This window comes from Hypanus sabinus, chromosome 14 (assembly GCF_030144855.1).
Source record: "Hypanus sabinus isolate sHypSab1 chromosome 14, sHypSab1.hap1, whole genome shotgun sequence".
NCBI classification, from domain to species: Eukaryota; Metazoa; Chordata; class Chondrichthyes; order Myliobatiformes; family Dasyatidae; genus Hypanus; species Hypanus sabinus.
In genome coordinates, this window is record NC_082719.1 from 82498452 (window position 1) to 82522638 (window position 24187).

Here is a 24187-nt window from a genome sequence, read left to right on the forward strand (position 1 = left end):
AAGTGTGAAATGACCTTGATGGAAGTTATATACAGCCCTCTGAACGGTAGCTAGGACATGGGGTACATATTACTCAGTGACAGCAAGCCCCAAGGGTATAAGAGTGCATGTACGGACAAGCAAGGAACAGAGATGGGTTTATGAAGACAACAAATTGAGACCAAACAAATTGAAGTTATTTTTACTGTCCTGGATGAATTTTGAATTTAAATGGAAATATGTTAGAGAAAGATAAAGAAACCTCTTGGTTTTTCCTGATCTAAGTTTGCTATACGCACCATGCACACAGGTTTACATCTCCTAGGAGGTGAAGATGAAAATATAGAGACAGCATGGAGTAAGAGACAGTGGAGTTGATTGCTGAGGATGCATCCTAATGCCGGGAGATCAAGACCAGGCAGTTAAAAGTTTGAGAGGTAATTGTAATTATCTGGAGGCACAGAAAAGGTAGGAACTTTCCATAAGGGAAGATTGATGGCAAGGATACAACAAAGTGAGTGAAGCCCATTATCACTGATCAAGATTTCAGCTGGAGATAGGCTATTAGAAGTGAGGTGGTCCAAGAGTTGACTATGAATATGCAAGCTAGGGATGGAGTTTTGGAGGAAGGAAGGGACACTAATTCAAAGAAGAATGACGTGCTGAGTCTTTTTGTGCACAATATATGTAAAAGTGAGGTCTTTATGCAAAATTGCCACTGTTGTACTTGGTCTCTCAAGCTTCCTGCAACACAGTGTTATTCAAATATAAACTTGAACCCTTCTAACAGACTATTTAATTATGTGACATATGGGCAGAGGCTGACCCATGGGCACCCCTCTCCATGTAATGCAGATAATGAAAAATAAACACTTCCCTCCCAAAAAGCCTTGCAAGAGATGCCCCCTGTTCTTACCAATATTTACAGAGGCCGGTAACATTTTTCTGTTTATGTGAAAAATTGAGTTGATTGGGCTGGACTTTCTCATAGGTTCTTATCTTATAAGAGACCCATTATTCAGCCCATTTACACCAGCTCTCATAGCCAGCCAATCTGTTCTAGTGTATTTTGTAAATACAATATAGCAAATATTATTTCCACTTCAACAGCAACCGGCCTTCAGACCTGAATATGAATTGTGTATTGAATTCAAAATGGAGCTCAGAACAGTAAGTTGCAGACCAGGAAACAGCCAATTGTAAGCCTATGACTTAATTGGACTACAGAGTTTTGACTTCCATTTTTAATTAAGTCCTAACAGCACTAAAGATACTCCTCAGTTAGAATGTCCTCAATATTTGGAATCCTCTTTATGTGCTAGTTTTAATCTGAGTCTTGGAGAAGAAATACTGTGGTGATGTTTGGGCTGTTGATTATATTTCATCTTTCAAGACTTCCATTAAATATTTCAAGGAATATATTGCTCAGAAGACATTTTAATTCATTCTCTACAATAAGGAATAAAAGCTATTTAAGTATGAAGTATCTCCTCAGAATTTTATCTACTAATAACAGACCGTTTTGTTAAGCTTTTTGTATCTGAATAACAATACAGAAAATTTTTGAACTATTATCTAACTTAAAACATCCTTCCTGAACTTAAAAGGCATGTTACAAGACTGCTCATGAGAAATAACGATCTTTTTGTCAGAAATAATAGACAGAAACAGCAATTTATTTTTCATGGTTGTTACAGCTGCTGTGTACTATTCACTTATCTTCAAAAGTACGACCCTAATTACACCAATTATCCACCTCTCCTGTTAGACCAAATGTCCTCTTTCAGAGGACAACATGTTTAGCGAACATCTACAGTACTTCAGTGCTTCTGATAAATAAGCAATCTGTTTTCCCTTGCCTCTCATTTGAGACTGCAGAAACCTACACCAGCTTAAAAAACAAAATTCAAGAGGGACATGAAATTTAACCTGGGTTTCGTCTATTATTCCAGATTTGGAATTTACAGCAATGCAAACATCAAAGATTGCTACTTTACTCACCGTGGTCTCAGTCCAGCCCAGACCGAAACAATTGCTACACTTAGTTCTCACAGTAAGGATGAAAATGAAATGCATTTGTCTACTCTCAACTCTACTTGTACATATGAATCCACAAGCTATTAATTCCACATGACCCTTCATCAATTTAGTTTTCATCTGGTGTTGCTTTCTTTAGTCTCAAATGAGAAACAAGGGCGTCCTGATGAAGGGTCTACACCCAAAATTGTTTATTCCCCCTCCATAAATGCTATCCGACTTGCTGATTTTCTCCAGCATTTTGTCGGTGTGTGTTGATTAAGATTTCTAGCATCTGCAGAATCTCCTGTCAAAAATGACAACAGCCCTTTTTCTAAAAAAAATTCAGTTAGGTGTTACTACACAGAGAAATACAAGAGATTCTGCAGATGTGGGAAATCCAGAATAACACATGTGTGTTCATGGAAGAATTCATAAGAGCCCATAATGTTGACTCTATTATTTTCTATAGATGCTGACTGACCTACTGAATTCCTCTGGTATTTTGTATGTGTTACTACAAATACAAACTTCTTAAGGGTTTAAAAAAATCCTGATTGGGGATCCACCACACGGCCGGACTGGAAACTGGGAAATTTTAAGTCTCAATTAAGTATAGGGGTTTGAATTTTTTTCAAAACAGGTAAGAAAGCACAATCAACATAAGAGCAAGAACAAAAACAACAGCATATACATTGGGACTATTTGGTGTCAAAATTGCTTTCTTGTGCATCTCATTCATTGAGATAGCTTGTTATACTAACTCATTTCATTTACTGAGATAACTTGTTCAAAGTTCTAAGAAAATTTGGTATCAAAGTACGTATATATCACCATATACCACTTTGATATTCAATTTCTTGCAGCCATCTACAGAACAAAGAAATACAATAGAATCAATGAAAAACTACACACAAAGACTGACAACAAATGTGGAAAAGAAGACAAACTGTGTAAATAGATACTGAGAACATAAGTCCTTGAAAGCGAGTTGTGTTGAGGTGAATGAAGTTATTAGATTAGATTCAACTTTATTGTCGTTGTGCAGAGTACAGATACAAAGCCAATGAAATACAGTTAGCATCCAACCAAAAATGCAAAGAATAGTGTTATTTACAAAATAACTGCGAATTAAAAGTAAGTGCTACAGCACACAAATATAAAAGTGTTGAGACAGTCCAATATGGGTGCAATACTGCTTGGCGCTGTGATGTGAAGTTCAGCAGGGTCACAGCCTCAGGGAAGAAGCTCTTCCTGTGCCTGCTGGTGCGGGAGCGGAGGCTCCTGTAGTGCCTACCGGATGGGAGGAGAGTAAAAAGTCCATGGTTAGGGTGAGATGCATCCTTGATGATGCTTTTTGCCCTGCTCAGGCAGCCTTTAGGATAGATGTTCTCAATGGTGGGCAATTGGGTGCCAATAATCCACTGGGCAGTTTTCACCACCCGCTGGAGTGCTTTGCGGTGCAATACGGGACAATTGCCATACCACACTGAGATGCAGTTGGTGAGTATGCTCTCAATGGTACAGCGGTAAAAGGGGTATCTTGTTATACTATTTGAAATACTATTCCTTTTGTCTTGCAGGTAGCTGGATTTGTAGTTGGAGGTGTGGAGATATCATCTTAGGCTCAGCACTTATCCAGAGAGCCCTTCTCTTGATGAGCACTGTGGCAACCTATCTTCATGACAAAGAGTGGAAGATCTCAATCTCCCATAAGGTCATAGGACATAGGAGAAGAATTAGGCCACGCAGCTCATGCACGTCCTCTTGTGTTGTTCTGCTGAACATTGTGGGCATGCTATTTTGGCCCCGGACTTAACAAAAACATATGCTGACTACCCCAAGCTCATCTTTGGATGTGTTGAGTATGAATGCAAAAAACTACACTCTTCACTGTAGTGTGATAAATAAATTTGAATCTAACAAAACACCGAGACTTCCGGAGCATCCAATGCCGGGAAATTCAGCTACTCCATTGTACAGTAGGTGTGCTGAGCCATTGCAGTGGAGTTCACCCATGCTGACTCATTGCCTTTGTTTGTGTTTAGATCACAACCCTACTGGATCACTGCAGGCGGGTCTTCATGAGGCACAACTTCCTTTTGAGGGAATTGTGCACAGCTGCCTGCACTTAGCTGCACAGGAAACACAATAAAGGAGTGAGCGATCCCACAGCAACATCCAAAAAACACCATGACCTCACAAGATGGATCACTTCAATACTTCAAAGTGTACCTTCTACTGCAACTCAAGACAGCTACACATCACAGACTCAAAGTACACAAAGCACCCACTAAACAATCAGAGACAGGCAACCGGCTTGTCTGGTGCAGTTTGAAATACTGTTTGCATTTGAGTTCTGGAGATATCATCTTAGGCTCAGTACTTAACCAGGCTGGAGGAGAGAGTCCTGCTCTTGATGGACACTGTGGTAACCTATTCTTGTGACAAAGAGTGAAAGATATCAATCGCCCATAAGGCTGTAAGACATAGGAACAGAATTAGACCATTTGGCCCATCCATGTCCACTCTTTCTAAGCCTTTCAATATTTGATAGGTTTCATTGAATCCCCTCCCCACATTCTTCTAAACTCCACCAAGTACAGGCCCCGAGCCATCCCAGAGAATGGAATCTTCTTGTGAACCTCCTCTCCAGTATGTTGTTACCTATATCCTCCCTCCTACATCTTGAATGACCATCCTGTCTAAACAACCTGCCACTTTGTTTATCACTTACAAACAACCCATTCTCACACTTCCTTTATGTCATCAGCATAAAGAAACATCCATAATAACCGGCCTGTACCAAACCACAAAGACACCAGGGAAAGAAAGATGGCTGTACAAACAAAATGCTGGAGGAACTTAGCGGGTCAGGCAGCATCTATGGAAATGACTAACAGTCGACATTTCAGGCCGAGACCTTTCTTTAGGGCTGAAAAGGAAAGGGAGAAGATGTCAGAATAAGAAGTTGGAGGAGGGGAAGGAGCATAGCTAAAAGGTGATAGCTGAAGGTAGATATGTAGGGGAGGTAAAGGGCTGGAGAGGAAGGAATCTAATAGGAGAGGAGAGTGGAACAGAGGAGAAAGGGAAGGAGTGACCCAGGGTAGATGATAGGCAGGTCATAAGAGGTAAGAGGCCTGAGTGGAGAGTGGGGGAGGAAGTTTTTCTTGCTGGAAGGAGAAATCGATATTCATGCCATCAGGTTAGAGGCTACCTAGACAGAATATAAGATGTTGCTCCTGCAATATGAGGAGGCCATGGACCAACATGTCAGAGTGGGAATGGGAACTAAAATGTTTGGCCACCAGAATTTATGCTTTTGGCAGATGAAGCGGTGGGGGGGAGGGGAGAACACCAGAAGTTTGCAGGATCTACTGACCTAAAGAGAGTGGCTTAGATGTACAGTCATGTATTGAACTGATTTTAAAAAATTAATTTAGTGAGGAACATTTAAATGAATTAGCCACATTAGATGTGATGGTACAAGGTCTGAAATAGCCACATAAAGTAACAAACCTAAATATGCATTCCTATTTACATTTCATAAAATTATCATATAGAATGCTCACAAAACATCATGGGTTTCTGCTTTGATTGTTCAGCTTTTTGTCATCCTCTTGCGTTTGATACACACAAAATATCTTTGGATTTTTATTTTATTTTACCTGTTAATATTTTTTCCATAGTGTCCATATAATTTCTATATTCCCTAGTGTATTAAGCTTGATGTCTGCCAAGGTCTCCTTTCTTACCTAGGAAGACCACTGTACCAGGCCACCCTACCCTCTTTTGGAATATATTTACCATGAAACCCTCGAATCTTTCGGGAATGCCTCCTGATGTTCTGATATTCCCTGACCATTAATTAGATTTCCAAAACACTTCTATTAATGTGTCTTGTACAAATGTTTATCAATCAGGTGAAAACTATTGTTGTCTTTAAGCACAGCAAATCGAACCCTAACTATACTGTGATCACAAAAAAAATGCATTGAGACACATGCAACATCATTTCCTGAAACTAAATTCCAAATTGCCCTCCCACCACATATGGATAGACTTACTACATCCTACTACATACCAAGTTGGCATAAAATCACACATATTTCGAGAATGTAAGTATCATGCAAACTGGGGTTGAGAACCAAAAATTGCCAAGATCAAAGTTACTCAGGAGCTTCTTAAATTCACCTTTCAATAGCCATCAGTAATCTTCTTATTTATTTATTTTCTTCTATATTATCTATTGCATTGAACTACTGCTGCTAAGTTAACAAATTTCATGACACATGCTGGTGATAATAAAACTGATTCTGATTCCTAAATAATTACCAATGCCAAACTGTATTTAAGGGCAGAAGTAGAAATCTGCCACTTTTCACTTAATGTTTCAAGGCAAACAATGTTCTCAATGAGACCATCACCATGGTGACCAAGTGAATTACCGTTGGCATTCCTAAATTGTTTACAGCGACTCAAAATTTGTTGGAATTGTGTTTTTTCAACTGGGGCAAATTAGCTTATCTCTTGTACTGCAGTTTAAAAAATGGCCACATTTAAAAAATTTTCAACCAGGCTGTAGTTTTAGAAAGACCAGTGATTTATCACTTTATTGAAAGCACATTTTGCACTGAATTGTTTTGACTGCAGCTGTACAGGATTTTTCAATGGCTTTGTCTATCCGGTAGAGTACTCGACAAAGATTGATCTGTAAGAACAAAATTGACTTGAACACTTGTGTAATAAAAAGTTTAATGCATGTGAAGCAATAGTTTTTATTTTTCAAAAAAATGAAGACCTCTCCAGAACGCAAGTAAACTTATCCATGATTCATTGGGCAAATGAAATGCACGCATTTGATGGAAGAGTAAGAGACTACGAATGGTTTACTTATTAATAAGATAAAGGACATAAATTCAGCTTTAACTGCACTTAAGTAAAACAGCCGTGAGCTATTATGGTTATGGTTCCAAGATGGAGAGGAAAATTCATGGCATTCAATAATTCAAAAGATAATAATGATCTCCATCATTCTTACTCCTTCATGGCATCTGATACTTTCCAGCCAAGGATTCCAATTATAGTAATAAAAAAGTTATAATCTTGTCCATGACAGCAGTTTATAACAATTTTTCCTTTTACATGGGAAGACAATGATGTTCAAAGCACCTACTGGTCTTTCGAGTAAACACTTTACATTCCTCCGTAACTGGTACGAAACAATTTTGATGTGTGTTGCTTCTACTAATTGCTTATTCCCATGGAAACAAACTATGCTTTTGATTAAGGGTAAGAATTTGCTTTTAAAAAAATCTTACCTAGTATTCCTTTATGCAACTGACGTAGAATGATTAATACAGTGTGCCAAATCAGAACAAATTTATGGCACATAAGCATTCAAAAAATTTAACTGTTCTGCTGTAGGGAAATCACTGAATATGTAAAAACAGCAAAGAAATCGCAGAATGCTACAACTTTATGATCGATCCAGTTGATTTGTTTCAGTATCTTTCTTTCTCTCCCAACATCAGCTTATCCCATTGACCTTGCTTAAAGGGGGAGTTAACACTCACGTAGACAGTGCAGACTGCAGTCTGATAGCATGTTCCAGATCCCTAAGGCTAGGCAGAACCACTTGAACGAGGACAATAGCCAGATCTTTTGATTAGCCTGAAACGCACCAGGACTTTGGAGATAAACACACAAAAACGCCAGAGGAACTCAGCAAGCCAGGCAGCAACTGTGGAAAAAGAGGACAGTCCACATACTCTTTTACCATTGATGCTGTCCGACCTGCTGAGTTCCTCCAGCATTTTGTGCGTGTTGCTCGGATTTCCAGCATCTGCAGATTTTCTCGTTTAGGACTGGAGATGGTGGGAATGAAGTGCGTAAAGGGGTGAATAATGTTTACAAAGCATATTGGCATCAGCCAAAACCTACTGGGAACTGGGCTTACACAGATGTTGGATAAGGGGTGTGATTGTACACTCTAGATGACATTCACTGACTGGGTGCACAGCTCGGCAAGTCAAAAACAGGGCTACGGAAACACATTTTCCAAGCGCCACCAGATCAATTGTTGCTCTTGAAATTAGCCCAGTCTTGTCAATCAAAAGCATTTTAAAACAGGTTGATAAAACCATTTATAACTCTTTGATTTACATGTTCTCTTTGAAATAGGTATTAGCTCCAGTCACAAGCATATAGCTACTAAGTCAGCCAATGGAAATGGACTCAGCTTCACTACAGAATTTTGAGCAACATAAACTGCACGTTCTGCTCTAATCCGAGATTTATTCCACAGCAAAAAAGTCCATGAGCGGAACTACTGGTCATTATAAAATTTGTGAAACATTTTAATCACTGATTTACCCAGCATTCAACGAACTGAATGTTATAATTACGTGAAGTTGTAAAAACACACGAGTCTAATAATTTATTCTAAACTCCTTTTGGTTTAAATGTTAAGTCCCTTCCCCCCAGACATTACGTTTTTAAATTCTAAAAAGGCTGGATGCTAAACGCAGATGACGGAGGAAACTTGGGGAGCTGCCATGGAAACAACAGATGAGTTAAGAGTTCTCAAACGTCGCTGGAATCAGTCATGCACTACTTCCCCATTCAGGATAATCAAAAGCAGCCAAATCAAGCATGGCACAACTTGCATGTCAGACCTGCTCCTACATTACATCTAGACTTGATGAAAAGTATAGATTCTTCTCCCTATTCATGCGTAAATCATACTTTGGAATCCACATCTGACTACGTGCAGCGATACCATGAAGAATCCCACCCACACCGATCATGGACTGTTTGTCCTCCTCCCATCAGGGAGGCTATGTAGCATCCACGCCAAGACCACCAGACTCAAATAGTTACTGTGCTCAAACAGTACAGCTGATCAACATCTCCATCCACTAACCCACCCCACCACTACTTTATCATTTCCTGCCAAACACCTTAACCAAGCCTCACTTTATGAACGAATCAATGTACAGTATATCATACAGTGAGTTACTTAAGTTTTTTTTATTATCTTATTTTTTTGTGCTGCATCAGATCCACAGTAATAAGTTATTTCATTCTCCTTTACGCTTGCATTCTGAACCTTAATGACATTAAGTGATCTCAAATCTTGTTTGGTAATGAGTTCAATGGCTCCAACAGATCTATGCATTCATCCAAAATGCTCATCGATCACCTCAAATCATTTTAATTTCAGACCCAATATTTTTTTAAAATGAAGGAAGTGGTGTTTTCATATCTTATTAAAACCATACACATCTATTTCAACCTGTCCTCCAGAGTACCGTGAATACTTTGCCAGATCATGCATCCTACCTCGTTTCAACACTAATATCTCCCAAACACAGATGCTGGAAATCCAAAGCATTGTGCATGTTACTAATAATTCCAAACTGGTTCTGCATCAGACTTTGATCAATAACAACCCCACTGGCTTGTCCTGGGATAATTTTGTACATTAACAAAATGCAGTCAAATGGAGTAACTTGCTTTAAAAGCTCCATAATTTTCCTACTATATCCTCCTGGAATATTTTGTTCAGTTCTGGTTGCCTCATTTTAGGATGGATGTGGAAGCTTGAGGGTGCACAGGAAGATCTACCAGGATGCTGCCTGAGTTTGAGAGCATATCTGACCAGCATTTCTCTCGTGTTTTTCCTGTTTGGAGAGAAGGATGATGCGAAGGGACTTGAAAGGTGTCCAGGGTAAGAGACTTAAATTGAATGAACAGACAAGATACTTTCCCCAGGATGGAAATCACGAATACAAAGTGGCATCATTTAAAGTGATTGAAGTTTGGGGGGGGGGGGGTTTAGAAGTAAGTTTTTATTTTATTACACAGAGTGGTAGGTGCATGGAATGCATATACACAAGGGACATTTAAGAAACGCATAGATAGGCAAATGATTGAAAGCAAAATGGAGGGCTATGTGGGAGGGAAGGGTTAGATTGATCTTTGAGTAGGTTGGATGTTTGGCACAACGTGATGTTGTGCTGATCATTCGACTCAGTCTAAGGTCAATGATGTATTATGCTATACAGTTCTACGTTCCCTGGAGAAAACAAAGTGTAAGTGAACAAGCAGACTTCACAAAACTTGTTTACGCAGCTTACCAAGTGCCCAGTATGCCAGGCTTGATCGTAATCTCTTATTTTTTGGCAGTGATGCCAGTTAGCATTAACATCAGAATGAGCAGAGGGGGGTCTCTAAGGAGGTAGGAGAAAGAAAACAATCTATTTTCTGTATTAGGTCACTATTGAGAATGTGGATGAGTGTAGCTGCCAGGACTGAAGTGAAGTGAAATGGAATGGAATGCAAGTAATCACTGTCACAGAGGAGTGAATGGAAAACACAGCAGGAAAACAAGAACAGGTTAAAGCTAAAGTAGTAACAAAAACCCCCACATACACACCAAATGCTGGAGAAACTCAGCAGGCCAGGCAGAAAAGAGTAAACAGTCGATGTTTTGGGCCAAGACTCTGTATCGGACATTTGTAACAAGAAGCTCAGAAGTTTTGCCTTTGTTCCAGCAAAATGTGATATACAGTAAGTTCACTGAAATTCAAACTGAGCTGCAGATTGGATTTTACAATAGCTTCCAATCCATGGAAAATTATGTGCTTGCAGCCTAACTGGACTTGTTTTTTTGATAGCGTGAACATTCCCCTTTACAAAGGCAGATACGATGGGTTAACATTTATTCTCAGTTTATGTTAATCTGTGCTTTGATAAAGTTTACCAAAGTACTCCCACCATTTCTGGGTAATTATAATGACTTAGTCACCATGATTTCTTCAAATGGAATCAGAAGCTTGTTTTGAGCTGGGGGAAACATATTTTTAAGAAACCCTCTTAGAAGTACATTGAGTAAATTGATGACTGATATTGGCAATTGGTATTAAGGAACACAAAGTAGAATCTCATGTTTAGTACAGAGTATTGTAATTAGGCACATCACAAGCCACAATGAAGTGCAAGTGTATAATGGAGAGGCAGGGGATAGAGATGCCAATTTGACAACTTAATCTGGAGTTTCAATCTCTGTTGCACTGTCACCAGGAGGAAAATTCATTCTGACGTGATACAAATAGCAGATCACTGATATTTACTGGAACAGCAGCTCATGTGAATTTTTCTCAAAAAACAGACTGAAAAGTTTGCACATTTGGAAAGGGATGGAAACTCATTCAGAATCATTTAGGAGACGTTATGCACAAGATTTTAAATCAACACCACAACTTGAGATAATTTTATTCCAAAGTTTAATAAACCGTACAAATAAAGAGCTTACACAGATAATTGCATAGGATAAAGTGGAATTCCAAGGACATTCATAGGGGGAAGAAACTGTTGCATCACAGACAGGCAAGTGGTTGTTAAAACACCATCTGTGCTCAAAATCTTTTATCTATGACAAAAATGTACATATTTTCACAATCCCATCTATTTATGATATAAAAGGTTTACAATGTCATGGTGGCATTTTCATCGATTTAAAAATGTAAGTCAATAGATTTTACATTAACAATATCGAGTGACATTTTAAACTGTCTACTACAAGCAGTAACCGTGGGTCAGTATGATACATTAACATTCGCCATTAATTGCCATTGTGGTCCCGATTTCAGAAACCAGGCCCTACCACGTCCTTACAAGCTTTGACTTTTTCCTGTGTGCTAACTGAGCACAAACAACTTTTAACAAATAACACAAGTCACAGATGTTTAAGCTGTAGCGGATTAAAACACGGGGGGTTGTGCTGGAGAAATAAAGCGGTGTGCATTCTTCACAACTTGTACATATGTTATCCAGCATCATGGCAGAAACTCATGAATCTCATGAATGCACTTTTGGCAAAAATTTCAAGTCTCATCAATACAGTTTACACATAAGAAAAAAAACAAAGCTTGTCAAGAATGGAAGCCGTCAAACAGAGTTGAAAGAAAAAGCAAATAAAGTTATAACTACATCTATGAAATAAGTGTCAAAGTCTGCCCATTTACTGTAGTGGAGAGGGCAGGACAAATCAAAAAGAAAAACTGATCCAACGCTGTGGTTAAAGTTTTAAAAGAAAGATTTCCCCCTTGAAATTTATTGGTTTCAACACCAATGCTGAGCCTATATTATTATTTTGTTGTTCTATTCCCCATGCTGTGATTCACACTTTGGCTGGTGGTTTTCAGTGTTTACACAGAAGATGATGTTGTACCATGGGCACTTGTGGCATGTAAAACATTTGCTTTTTTTCCCCCAGTTAGTATTATAAGTGGCTCAGATCCACTAGAGTCTGCTCAAGCACCTGATGAATGCCCACATTCTCTTCTTTGGCCTGGGCCAGTTTTTCTATTGGTTCATGGAAAAAGAAAAAAAAACATAAGAATTCAAATTTAAAATCAAAGCGTGAACAGTTTAAAACAAATGAGTAAATTTTCAGAATGTTACTAAATTATACTCAGTTCAACGTTAGTTTAAACATTTCGAGGCAGGCAATTAGGAATCAATTAATGTGATTATAAATCTCAATGCAACATCGTGATCTTCAAAAAAATAAAAGTTTAGTATTTCTTTACATATTTTGTTTCTTCCCCCTTTAATGCACCATAAAACATTTCCCTTTGCAAGCAGAGCATCATTTCATTGTTACCCAATTACTCAATTGTGTTGCGAGCCCAAGGCCAAAACATTTTACAATTTGGGTGGCAAAATGCATAGGCCTTTATTACTCAAAGTATTTCCCAAACATAGAACAGTTCTGAACTGCTGGATTTTATACACCCACATATATAAGCACATTTTACCAGACAATACAGAGTGCAGGAATGTTTTTGTTTTACAAGGACAGAAATCTGAAAGATATTGGAAGAAAGAGCAGACTTGATGGCCCAATTCTGCTGTTAAATCTTTTGGTCTTATGGACCCTCCAGATAAAGGTAACTTGTTTACCCTGTCACACTTGCATTCATTGTGCTGAACAGTCTTTCATTCAAGAGAAACCAAGTAGACAGAAAAGCAGAATCAATTCCAAATCCATTAAGTCTTTTGCTTCTAAATAAATTAGTAGTTTTTATTTGTTAAAAACAGACATGCAAAATAATACCAAGGTTAGTTATGAAACAGAAATAGTGTTCACATTCATTAAAAAAGGTTAGACAAGAACACAGAGCAAGTTTTTTGGCAAGTCTTCAAGATAAAGTCAGTTGTTAAGTTCATTCAGGACAACCCTCAGTTCACTATTGAGAAGACGATTTCTCTCTACCTCCTGTCGGAAGCGTTCTATTGAAACAGCATCAGTGACAGCAGATGAAAGAAGAAAGAGTAGTGTTAGTCACGTGGAACAGATTGGCTGTTTTAAAAATAGGTTTAAACTATTCGGTATGAAGAAAGAAAAACACTTACACCAAGGAAAATACCTCTAGCAAAGAGGAGAACCAAAAGATTATTTGAGGAAGAAAATTCTGAAAATGACTTATTTGTGTGCAAGTAAACATGGACCAGAATCAGGCTGGCCTACAGTTTCACAAATCAGACACACTGAGGGGTGGCTTCCTGGAACATGTTGCTAGGGGTAGTGGCAGAGGAAGATACATTAGATATTTAAGAAACTTAGATAGGCAACGTGGATGATAGAAAAATGGTCTATGTAGGAGGGAAGGATAAGATTGATTCTAGAGTAGGTTAAAAGGTTGGCACGGCATTGTGGGCCAAAGGGCCTGTACTGTGCAGTACTGTTCTGAGTTTTAAAAACAAAATCCTTTAGGCAACAATGAATATACAAGTAGATCAATAATTTCTGCAAATCACACACTCAATTCCATTTAGATTAAAAACTAATTCATCTTCTTCCCACAACATCTCTTGTATTGCTTTCAACAAGTTAATTACAGCTTTAGTAGGAGTGGTTCCCTCCATCAGAAGAAAATACCCATTTGTGTTAAGACTTGTATTCACAAGTTTAACACAACCGGCAACATATTTGTATATCTTACTACACTTTAAATAATTCAAGAATAAGAGCTATAATAGCACAGGCAGAAAAATGAAAATTAATCAGTCTGTCACGCAAAGTGATTCTTTAAAACAAACAGAACACGAAACATTAATCCAGTAAAAATATTTTGATACAGTTCCAGACTCAACACCATGGATTTCTTTGTATTCAAGTTACTAGGCATATTATTCACCAGAAAAAGGAAAGAAACAGGTGCAGCAATAATTATAGATTCAGATAGCTAAAGAATGTCTCATATAAGATGACCTTTGCAGAATACCATTAAATGTGATTCAAAAGGCAAATAAGTATATCAAATCTGAACTGTAATCTGTTTTTATCAACTCAAATTACTATGGCAGAGGGAAAGGAATGAGCTTTTATGCAAAAACATTGTGAGCAAGATTTTTAGTTTATCAAATGGTACTTGATTCCTAATAGTTTTTTTAAGTATATATCACAACTCCTCCTAATTTAATTAGGATTAAAAATGTGTCAAAAAACACTTCCAGTGCAAGTTTGAACTGTTTCATTCAAACCCACTACACATCCCACCTCCAAACTGTAAGCAATGTAACTACCACAAATTAACAGAACTAGACCAATAAATTACTATGAGACTGCTCTGCTTCTCAATAAATTTGTGGCAGATCTAAATTCAAGTCCACTCCTTCCCAATGCTAATAATTCCTTGACAGCCCAACGATGTGAAAAATCTCTCTGCTTTCACTAACTGGGTTAGCAGCCGTTTTGAACAATACATCTACATCAGGGTTTCCGCACCAAATGTACTTTCTTCCTCTACTTTTGTAGATGCAACTGTGGCTTCAAATTTCACAGGTTACTGTAAGCATTTTGAAACGGGTTTAAAATTCTGCATAAGTGATCACACTTACATTCCACAAGTCCTAAAAACTTAACACCCTCTTAAATAAAAAAATCTAATTACTTAGAAGTCAAAACATGCAAAACTAAGTGCAACATTGAAGAGATATATTTTGCATAAATTATCCGGATCTGCAATTAAGAGATATGTACTTTACATACCATCATTATCCACCAATGCAACTACCTGAGCATGGTTTATGAAAAACAAACATTCAATATGTCTCAATGACGATGCCCCCTCCAAAAAAAATCTAAGTGGTTTACTGTCATGCTTTGGAAAGGAAATATGCTGCCCTTGTACACAATTGCAAAGGTGTAGTAACATGTGCAGCTCTCTGAAGTGGTCTGGCAAACCATTCAAAAGTATTGTAACCATTATATTAAAGACCTGGGAAGGTGCGACTCAGGACTATACTGTAGGTACACCAATTGCCAAAGCAGCATGCAAAAGACAGAGCTACATAATCACATAACATCAGAGTCCTCCCACAACGGGTTGTGAAGGGTGGCAGCAGGAAAGAGGCTCCCATCTTCAATGATGGGGTCATGAGCACGCAAATGCCAAAAGCAAGGGTGAGGCCTTATAAACCAGAGTGAGTGGCTAATTCAATTCTGCATCCTTCTGAGATCCCATCACAGACATTAGGACATAGCCAATTCTATCCACTCTGTATGGTAGTGGTCGCCATCGACTGGTCGATCTTTGAGACTTACCCAGTAGATCCCGAAAAAAAAGAAAAATAAATACACAAATACTGTTAAGAGATAGTTTCCAGGTCGCGGGGTTTTAGTTCTGTTCTTTCTGCCCAGTGTGCATGTGTGTGGCTCCCCCGCCACGCACTACACAGTGTACTTCAGTGGTTCCCTACCACCGGGCCACGAGGAAACGCTATGATTTGGCAATATGAAACGATATGAGTCCGCTGCACCCTTCTTCATTCCCTGTCACACCCACCGTTGAATACACGCGAGGTTATTAGTCGCCTAAACACAGTGATACCCTCACGCGAGGGATCACTAGTTGGCCTTGAGTAACCGGCCGCCTTGCGCGGCCAGCAGGAAGTGCCGATGCTACTGGCCTGGAGCATGGACAGATGGGCGCTGTCTCTAAACCCGTTTAGTACACCGAATGTTCATGGGGAACCCGGTGCTAAAATATTCACAGACAGGCTGATTCGGGCTCAGTGTTTTAGAGCAGCTACCTTGCTGAGATCTACAGAAACAAACTTTTGTCAGCCAATAGATACTACGGGGGGTGCGTGCCCGCTCCCTGTCACATTCCTCACTTGGTCGCTCTCTCTGGACTACGACCTCCGGCCCTGACCTTGTCCTCGCACCCCACCCACGACCAGCCATGCAGGGGGCTGGAGTTCAGGCCTGGAGGCTGTCTAATGAGGCAATGAAGCAGTCTTCAGCACCTCTAGTCCAAGCACCCTGCACATAAAGACAAACCTACTGAGTTTTTTGAGCAGAAAAAAAACGTGAGCAAGCGGGACAGAAGCTAAGTGCTGAGAGCCACGTAAACTAAATTGCGGAATAGACTGGACATAAGGAACCTCCTTCAAGTATCGTTGTATTCCGGTCGTATTTAACAACAACCCCCCCCACCCCCATCCACAAGCATATTGTCAATATTAAACTGGTCCGCGGTACTAAAAATGGCGGTGACCCCTGGTGTACATACATTATTTCTACTTCTGGGTTGTGGGGTTTTACTTCCGGTCTTTTCTGCCCGGTGCGCATACGTGTGACAAAACGATTTAGTAGGTCGATCTTGCCTTTCACAAGGCCAAGGTAGGGAATCTTGGGCTTAAAAAGGTTGGTGAACACTAGCCTATAACGATCATAGTCATGGGACCATGATTGTCTACATCATACAACTTTGCACATAACGATAATGATACTACCAGGAGTGGAAAGACCCATGGAGTATTGAAGAACTAAGCCAGCTCTGGTAGCTGCATGGTAGGAACAAGTGATGGCATGAGATTAGGTAGGACGGACATGGTGAGCTCAGGGGCTCGTTTTGTGCTGCACACCATGCTTCCTATGACCCTAAAGCCACCTTCTCAAGGCCAATTAAGGATGAATTAATGCTAACTAGACCAGCAATATCCAGAAGAGACAATCACTGAGAAAGGAATAAAACAGAAGTCTTTCTTCTGAATTCTGCCTATTTAATAGAAAGGACTATTCACTAAAACACCCAATAAGCAGTTGTCAGATTGCAAAAATCAACATTAGAAGAATCTTAATAATAGCACAAATGAAAGAGCTTGAAATGAAAGATTACCTTCCAATTCGTCAATTGATTTCTCCAATTTTGCTACAGACCTTTCTGCAAACTCAGCTCTAGTTTCAGCCTGTAAGAGAGGAGGTTATTTGAAACACCACTTTGCTTTAAAGTCACTCATGACCACCCCATCACTGAGTAATCCCAACAGAACCTATTCACTCCTGAATGAGATTTCTCAATGTTCTCCTCATCACTGAGCAAGAAAAGTGCATTCGTTATCCTGGACCTCCACCATCCTGGCCAAGCTTTCTCTGGCTGCTAACATAGGGAAGGAGTTACAGGAGCCCAAGGGCACCACACTATAAGGATTAGAAACAGTTATTACCTTTCAATCATCAAGTTCCTGACCAGCTTGGATAACTTTGCTCACCTCAAACTGAAATGATTCCACAACTTATGGACTCACTTTCACAAACTCTACAACTCATGTTCTTAGTAATATTTATTTATTTACTTATCTTACGTTTGCACAGTGATTTGTCAGCCACTGTTTGAGTGCAGTATTTCATTGATACTATCCTATTTCATTCTTTTACTGCAAGTGCCTGCAAGAAAACAAATTCCATGGTAGCATATGGTGACATGCATCTGCTTTGATAATAAATTTACTCTGACCTCTGAACTTTGAACTGTGTTGAAATGTGTAAAATGACACTATTTTGAAATGACTTTGAAAATTAAATCTGAAAACTTCACCCTATAGATTTACATCCACGTTCGAGAATTTATGCACAAGTTTTCTGAATTCTCCTTTATCCACTAAAATCACTGGTGCAAACCCCAGGTCTTCTCACTTTGTCAAGACACTAACCTATCACTCTGTATACATTTTGTAACATGCGTGGTTAGATTCTCAATCCAGGCTGCCAGTAGATTTTGGACAAGCCAGCAGCTGGCTGGGAGAAGTCACCATGTTTCTGAAAGAAACTCGCAGCGTGAACCTGGATGAAAATGCACATCACTCACCTCTTTTAGTTTGTCTGTTAACAGCTTGATTTCTTCTTCATATTTATCTTCTTTTGAGGCATACTGGTAGATAAATATACATTATGTTAAAACAAGATAAGTCTGCCACAGGTTACATTTCCTTTTTACATGATGTTCAAATACACAGTTCACCAAAACCCACTGAAATAAGTGGACCTTTTTTTTTTGCTTTTCAGTGTATTCACCATGCTAAGGAAGCAGGATTTTAAGAATAACCTACATCAGCACGTGAACAGCATTGTTGCGTTGAGCATTTTAACAGCTCTGCGCCACTCCAAACAAGAAACTTGATAGTATTGCATCTGGTTGGAACGGTGAACCAAAAGTCCCAAATTTATTCAAATAAAAGCACTTAGGTGAAAAACACCTGGTGGTGCAATTCATTTTGTGCACTGAGTAAATAAGTAGATGCTGGTGGCTGACCTCAAGTGCCACCAACATACTGGCAACAAAAAAAAAACATTTTTATGATTGGCAACTTCCCTGCCTACATTTCAGACAAATAGATTACTTGCGAGCCCTTTACTACCGAATTGTTACGAAAGAGTGGCACTAGGTCTAGAAAAAGCCAATGACCATTAAAATCAGGAGATGGTAGAGAGCAGGAATAAACTAACTTGAAAGCGGTTGTCAAAGATACTCCTTACTGAATAATTGCTTCATTTAGCTTACATCTTTCTTGGCAGTTAAAATATCTACAGGCAAGGAAAAGATCTGATCTTAACTGCAGAATTCTTGATTAGGCCTGTAAACAGTTTATTTCACTAGCTATTGAAAAAACAGGCCTAGGGTTTGGTTAAAAGAAATATGAAATGGGTTTTTTTTATCCATTGCAGAGAGGTAAATTCTGGGGGTAAAACCCAAAGCCTTGGTCATTCATTACTTCGAAAGGACACAGGAATCAGCAGAGTTCAGTTCTACATTGCTTCGTCAGTCTGAAATTAAGTTGCAAACAGATAAACATTACACAGAAGAATAAAGAGAAGAGACAAGAAAGGGCAATGATAACTTGAGAAATGTCCAGGGCATTCCAATAAGCATCAGCATCAAATCAAGCAGCCCCCAAAAACTAGGATACATATAAAATGGCAGAGCTTCAGAATACAAGCCAGAGGAAATGCTGCAGCTAGATAGACTGGAGTCAAAAGCCAACTTGAACATTTCTTCATTGCTCAGTAGGTGCTCATCAGCTGCAAAACAACTGAAGCAAAGGTATCCCCTTTCTTAAGTCACACTTAGCAGATCAACCCAAGCTTAAACCTTTCAAAACAGGAACGCGTTTTAGATTGGCAATACGGCAATTATTATGAATGCCCACTGCTTAAGCATTGTGCATTATTTAAATCACAGAAATCCAAAAGCATTTGGACAGCAGTTTACTAGCTGACTGTGTTGCAACAAATATGTTACACGATATACAAATTCCTTTTTTGGTTCCAGCTGCTCTGGAATTTAGAATAAACACATTCATTGTACAGAGCACATTCAGTAGATCATAACTTGGATACGAGAATTCTGCTTTTGAACATTAGAACTTCCCTTGAACTAAGGGAATTCTCTTTTCGATAACCACTGGAAAATGGCAATGCTGGCAAGTCAACTGTATCACTGCTTCAGTTTGCAGATGATGATTATAGCTGTCACCTCAAAGTCATTCTTCACATCTCTATGTCATTAAAAACAGCAAATCTCAATAACTTGCAGTACTTCTACTGAAGTTTGAGGCCTTAAGACTGAGTAATGAGCATTAAACAAATTAGTATTGTGCATACCTAAAATTATATTGCAAACTTCATAACCCTTCTAGTGGATTTAAAATGTAAAATTTAGTTGGCTTTTGACTCAGCTGTTCAAACCAGCAGCCTGCCAATGTAAACTCCACCTACCAGTACACTCAGCATTATGGTACAAGCAGGTATGAAGGGTTTATGATAGATTAACATTTCAATGTCAGACCAAGGGTTCTTTGTCGACATTTTTGAAAACAGTGTAGGAACAGCCTTATGGGGATGCCATGGCTTTAAAAGCAGTTATGTTCAGAATGCTCCTACCTTTTCAGTTTGTGCTTCCAAAGACTTCAGGCTGTTGGTAACATTTTTCAATTCTTCTTCAATCTCAGCACATTTACTGTTCAGAACAAGATAGTTGGTTTGGGAAAGAAGGAGGTTGAGAATATGCAGAAAAGTAGTAAGAAACCCATAGCAACTAAACATGCCTGGCTCTCAGAATTTGGGCCCCAACACACAAAGAATGTTCAAAAAACAACTTTTGGACCTTAAACCAGTGATTGATGGGGTACTTACCTGGCATCTGTAGACTAATTCAAACTTTTGATTTATGTTTAACCTCCAAAATAAAAAAAATGGAGAGCTACCAACCCCAATGAGTAGTAAAGGCCCAAGGCCACAGAAAGTATTGAAGCCACATCTTGATTCCAGAATTCAGCTGCTATGGGTCTCTACTGGGGGGGAAAATCCAGTTACACACAAACTACCAGGAAGCAGAACAGCAGCAGCAGAAGTTGCAGGGAATGTAGCTTTAATATTTTCTCAGCGAGAAAACAAAGATGGAGAGAAGAAACAGGAAGTAATTAGTGGATTTCTGGGAGTAATACCTCTTCGTCTGAGGCCATTAACGATTTCAAGCTCTGGTCCATTACTTTAAGCTCCTCTTCCAATTGCCGGACCCGACTGAGTTAATCCAAGAATAGGAGAAGAACAGGGACAAATCCCAGGGAGAATTCAGCATGCAATTCAACAGGGGAAAAGAAAACCACGTGCCCGCTATCGTTAGTGTATTCACCAAATCTTACAAAATAACATGGGAATTTAAATAACTACAGTCACAGTTCCAATTTTTGAAATTAACAAAATGATTGTTTACTAATTCTCTATAATTTAAGAGACACTTTAATTGCACAGGAGTAGTTTAAGAACCACCGTCACCCACCATAAAGACTTAGCTAATTCTAAATTTATGGCAGCATGCAGCACAGGGATGATCATGTTTCTTGAGTAATAAAAAAAATACTCAAGATATTAAATTATATTTTCCAATAACTTAGCCAATTAATGAGGAGAAGGCACAATGTCTGATCTGGATTTTTAGTGGAGTTAGCCAGTCAATAGATATAAACATTGATAAATGGCAAAGCTCAGCCATCTTAGACCAGTCCAAGAAAAACTACTTTGACAATATTTCAGAACGTTGCTATGACTAGTTTGGGGAGACACAAACTAGTTTGCGTCTTGAGATGTGTATCTGGCTATATAAATAAATAAAATTAAATTAAAAAAAAAACTGGTCCCAACACAAAACCTACAGTTTGGAAGTAAAAAAAATGCAGTCATCTGTTAAATAGCAATAAGGCTGAATGACTTATTCCAATTTACTAAGTGTTAATTATTCAAGGATCAATTTTCCCTTCCTCCCAAAGCGTCGCAAGCACAAATAGCTTATAAAAAGACCCCCAAGTAGGATTAATGTATAATTAATTCATTTGAAATGTGATGGAATTTTAATTCCCAATCTAAGTCAGTAAACTTAAGTGACCAAAACCAAAGCAAGAAATTATCTACAATTTGGGTTGTGACAACAACTAGTTTTCTTATTCATGGAAGAGATCAGATATAATAATCCCAGTCCCTCTCCAGGAAATGAAGTAATTGATAACCCCATAAAACTCCTCTCATTTCAAAAGTGGAACTGACACAAGAATTACACTCTTGTTTCAATAAACCTCACATGAACACCAATTCAAATCCCAGGAACGCTACCCAGTTATTGCTTTTTTTTGCACTGTTTATTTTTGAAATACATAGATAAGTTTTTGCACTGTACTGCTGCCAGAAAACATATTTTAGGTCAATTCCCAGTAATAATAAATCTGGTTCAGCAAAATAAAATCTTGCTAACTTCTCTCCCCACCAGAGATCAACTGGAGCATGTTTCAAGAAGTGGATCTATTTTCATGAAAAGATAGTCAAGTCAATTTTAATTTATTTTCCAATAATTCAACCAATCAGAGGAGAGAAGGCACCAAGTAACAGAAGGCACAGGAGCAGAATTTGGACAAGTGAGTCTGCTTGTCGAACACCCACTTCAACCTTTGTGCATCAGTCTCCACTCCATTTAACCTCTTGTAACATTCTCTAGTTGATTTATCATTCAGCCCAGGATAGGCCAAGAGAAAAAAAAAGCAAAAATGCCACACTAAGTTACATGATAATCCATAAATACACAATGTTTAAATGTTCTTATCTAGCATGGAGCTGAACCACACTGATCAGGAAGGAACGTCCTAAGAGTAATAGATTTCAGGACACTCAGGATCAAGGATTAAGGATCCATTATGATTTCATTGGATGATGAAGCCAACTCAAATTTGTGTCTTCCATTCTATTTCTTGTGTTATGTTCTGAGCACGATTGATGACTAGGGTATTGGTGTGATGGGGCTTGGGTGGGGGGGGGGGGGGGGGGAGGTGAAAATTCAATGAGAAAATCAAATAAAGTCAACCAGGGCTTTTGACCTTGACTGTGATTTAGAAACTTACATAAGCAGCAGCAGCATTAGGTGCTGTTCATGCCAATACCATAAATCAAAGATACATTGGCTAGGTTATAGCAATTACTTTGGGGTAGAGCAAAAGTGAGTGGATAATTACCTACTTTGTGCATGGGGAGGGGCAGAGTGGGAGAAGTAGTAAGGGAGACAGACAGGATGTTATACTCAAGCACAACAAATCTGTCTTTCTTGTGAGATAGATAAGGAATTAAACAATCCATTGGCTTTGATTGACCGAGCACAAAAACTGTACTCTTAGTCTATCAGGCCCATGTTAATTATCAAACATCCACACTCAGATTGAGAGAATTCAGTGGACTAGATCACTGCTTTTATATCAAAAACCATCAACTTCCTGCTTGTGCTCTTTCTAGCAACTGAAAAATTACACAATTTAGAATTACCTTTCTGACTGTTCAGCACGCTCCTCGGTCCGTTCCTGCTCGCCTTCAAGGATGACAAGTTTACGTGCTACCTGTAAGCAGAACCTCAATATGACTCAAAACTTCATATCACATTTGGTCCAACTTAAAGCTACACTCTTAAAACTAATACCACTGATAGCAATTAGACCCACCAGCATTAGCCCAAATAAGACAAATCATGTTAAAAAAAAATGCTGAAGATTCAGTTGTTTATAAAAATTAAAAAAACAATATCCTCAGTTAATAGATCCCAGTGCTGAGGCAAATGCAACACAATGAGCAGGAAGGATAAAATACATTGGACACAGATCCTCAAAAGATGCTATAGCTACTATTAATGACTCAGTAAGATCTTCTCCATTAGCTCCAGAACAAGCAGCAGGCAGAAAACTGGATTAAATTCTTAATACTGGAGGAAGTGGAGCATAATTTGGCCATTCAGCCCATCGATTCTGCTCCACCATTCAATCATATAGCATATAACCATATAACAATTACAACACAGAAACAGGCCATCTTGGCCCTTCTAGTCCGTGTCAAACTATAAATCATGGTTGATTTATTTTCTCTCTCAACCCCATTCTCCTGCTTTCTGACTCCCATATCCATCTCCACTTTAAATATACCCAATGACCTAGCCCCTGTAGGTGTTTGTGGAAATGAATTCCTACAGATTCACCAGCCTCTGGCTAAAGTAGTTCTTGTCATCTCGGTTCTAAAGAAACATTTGTATTCTGAGGCTGTGCCATCTGGTCTTAGACTCTCCCACTATCAGAAGCATCCTCTCCATGTCCACTCTATCAACATATTGATGCAATAACAATGAAGGCTGCCAATGGCTATTCAGGTGTCCCCAGCTTTCTGAACGTTTGCTTTACGCAACTTCGCTTTTATGAAAGACTTACATTAGTACCTGTTTTCGCTAACTGAAAGAGGATTTTCACTTTCACAAAAAAAGACACCCACTTTAAACTTGTGTTTACCCCAAAAAAGACAACCATGACCATGAAGCCT

At 38.8% G+C, this 24187-nt stretch overlaps 1 protein-coding gene across 8 annotated transcripts in view; it reads right to left on the reverse strand.

The window, feature by feature from the left end:
• Positions 1-11266: 11266 nt before the first annotated feature.
• The window catches only part of LOC132404930 (tropomyosin alpha-4 chain-like), an 89546-nt gene continuing 76625 nt past the window's right edge, over positions 11267-24187 (reverse strand). For 2 of the 8 annotated variants that reach the window (XM_059989544.1, XM_059989546.1), the window contains 5 exons: positions 23153-23223; positions 20234-20309; positions 18162-18224; positions 17193-17262; positions 11267-12366 (listed from right to left, as the gene is read on the reverse strand). In XM_059989544.1, the coding sequence (XP_059845527.1) occupies positions 12284-12366; positions 17193-17262; positions 18162-18224; positions 20234-20309; positions 23153-23223 (363 nt within the window). In that variant the 3' untranslated portion in view covers positions 11267-12283. Of the gene's footprint in view, positions 12367-12395; positions 13297-17192; positions 17263-18161; positions 18225-20233; positions 20310-20796; positions 20873-23152; positions 23224-24187 lie in introns of those variants that run through there. The other 6 variants (XM_059989543.1, XM_059989545.1, XM_059989547.1 and 3 more) reach the window with 5 other exon arrangements.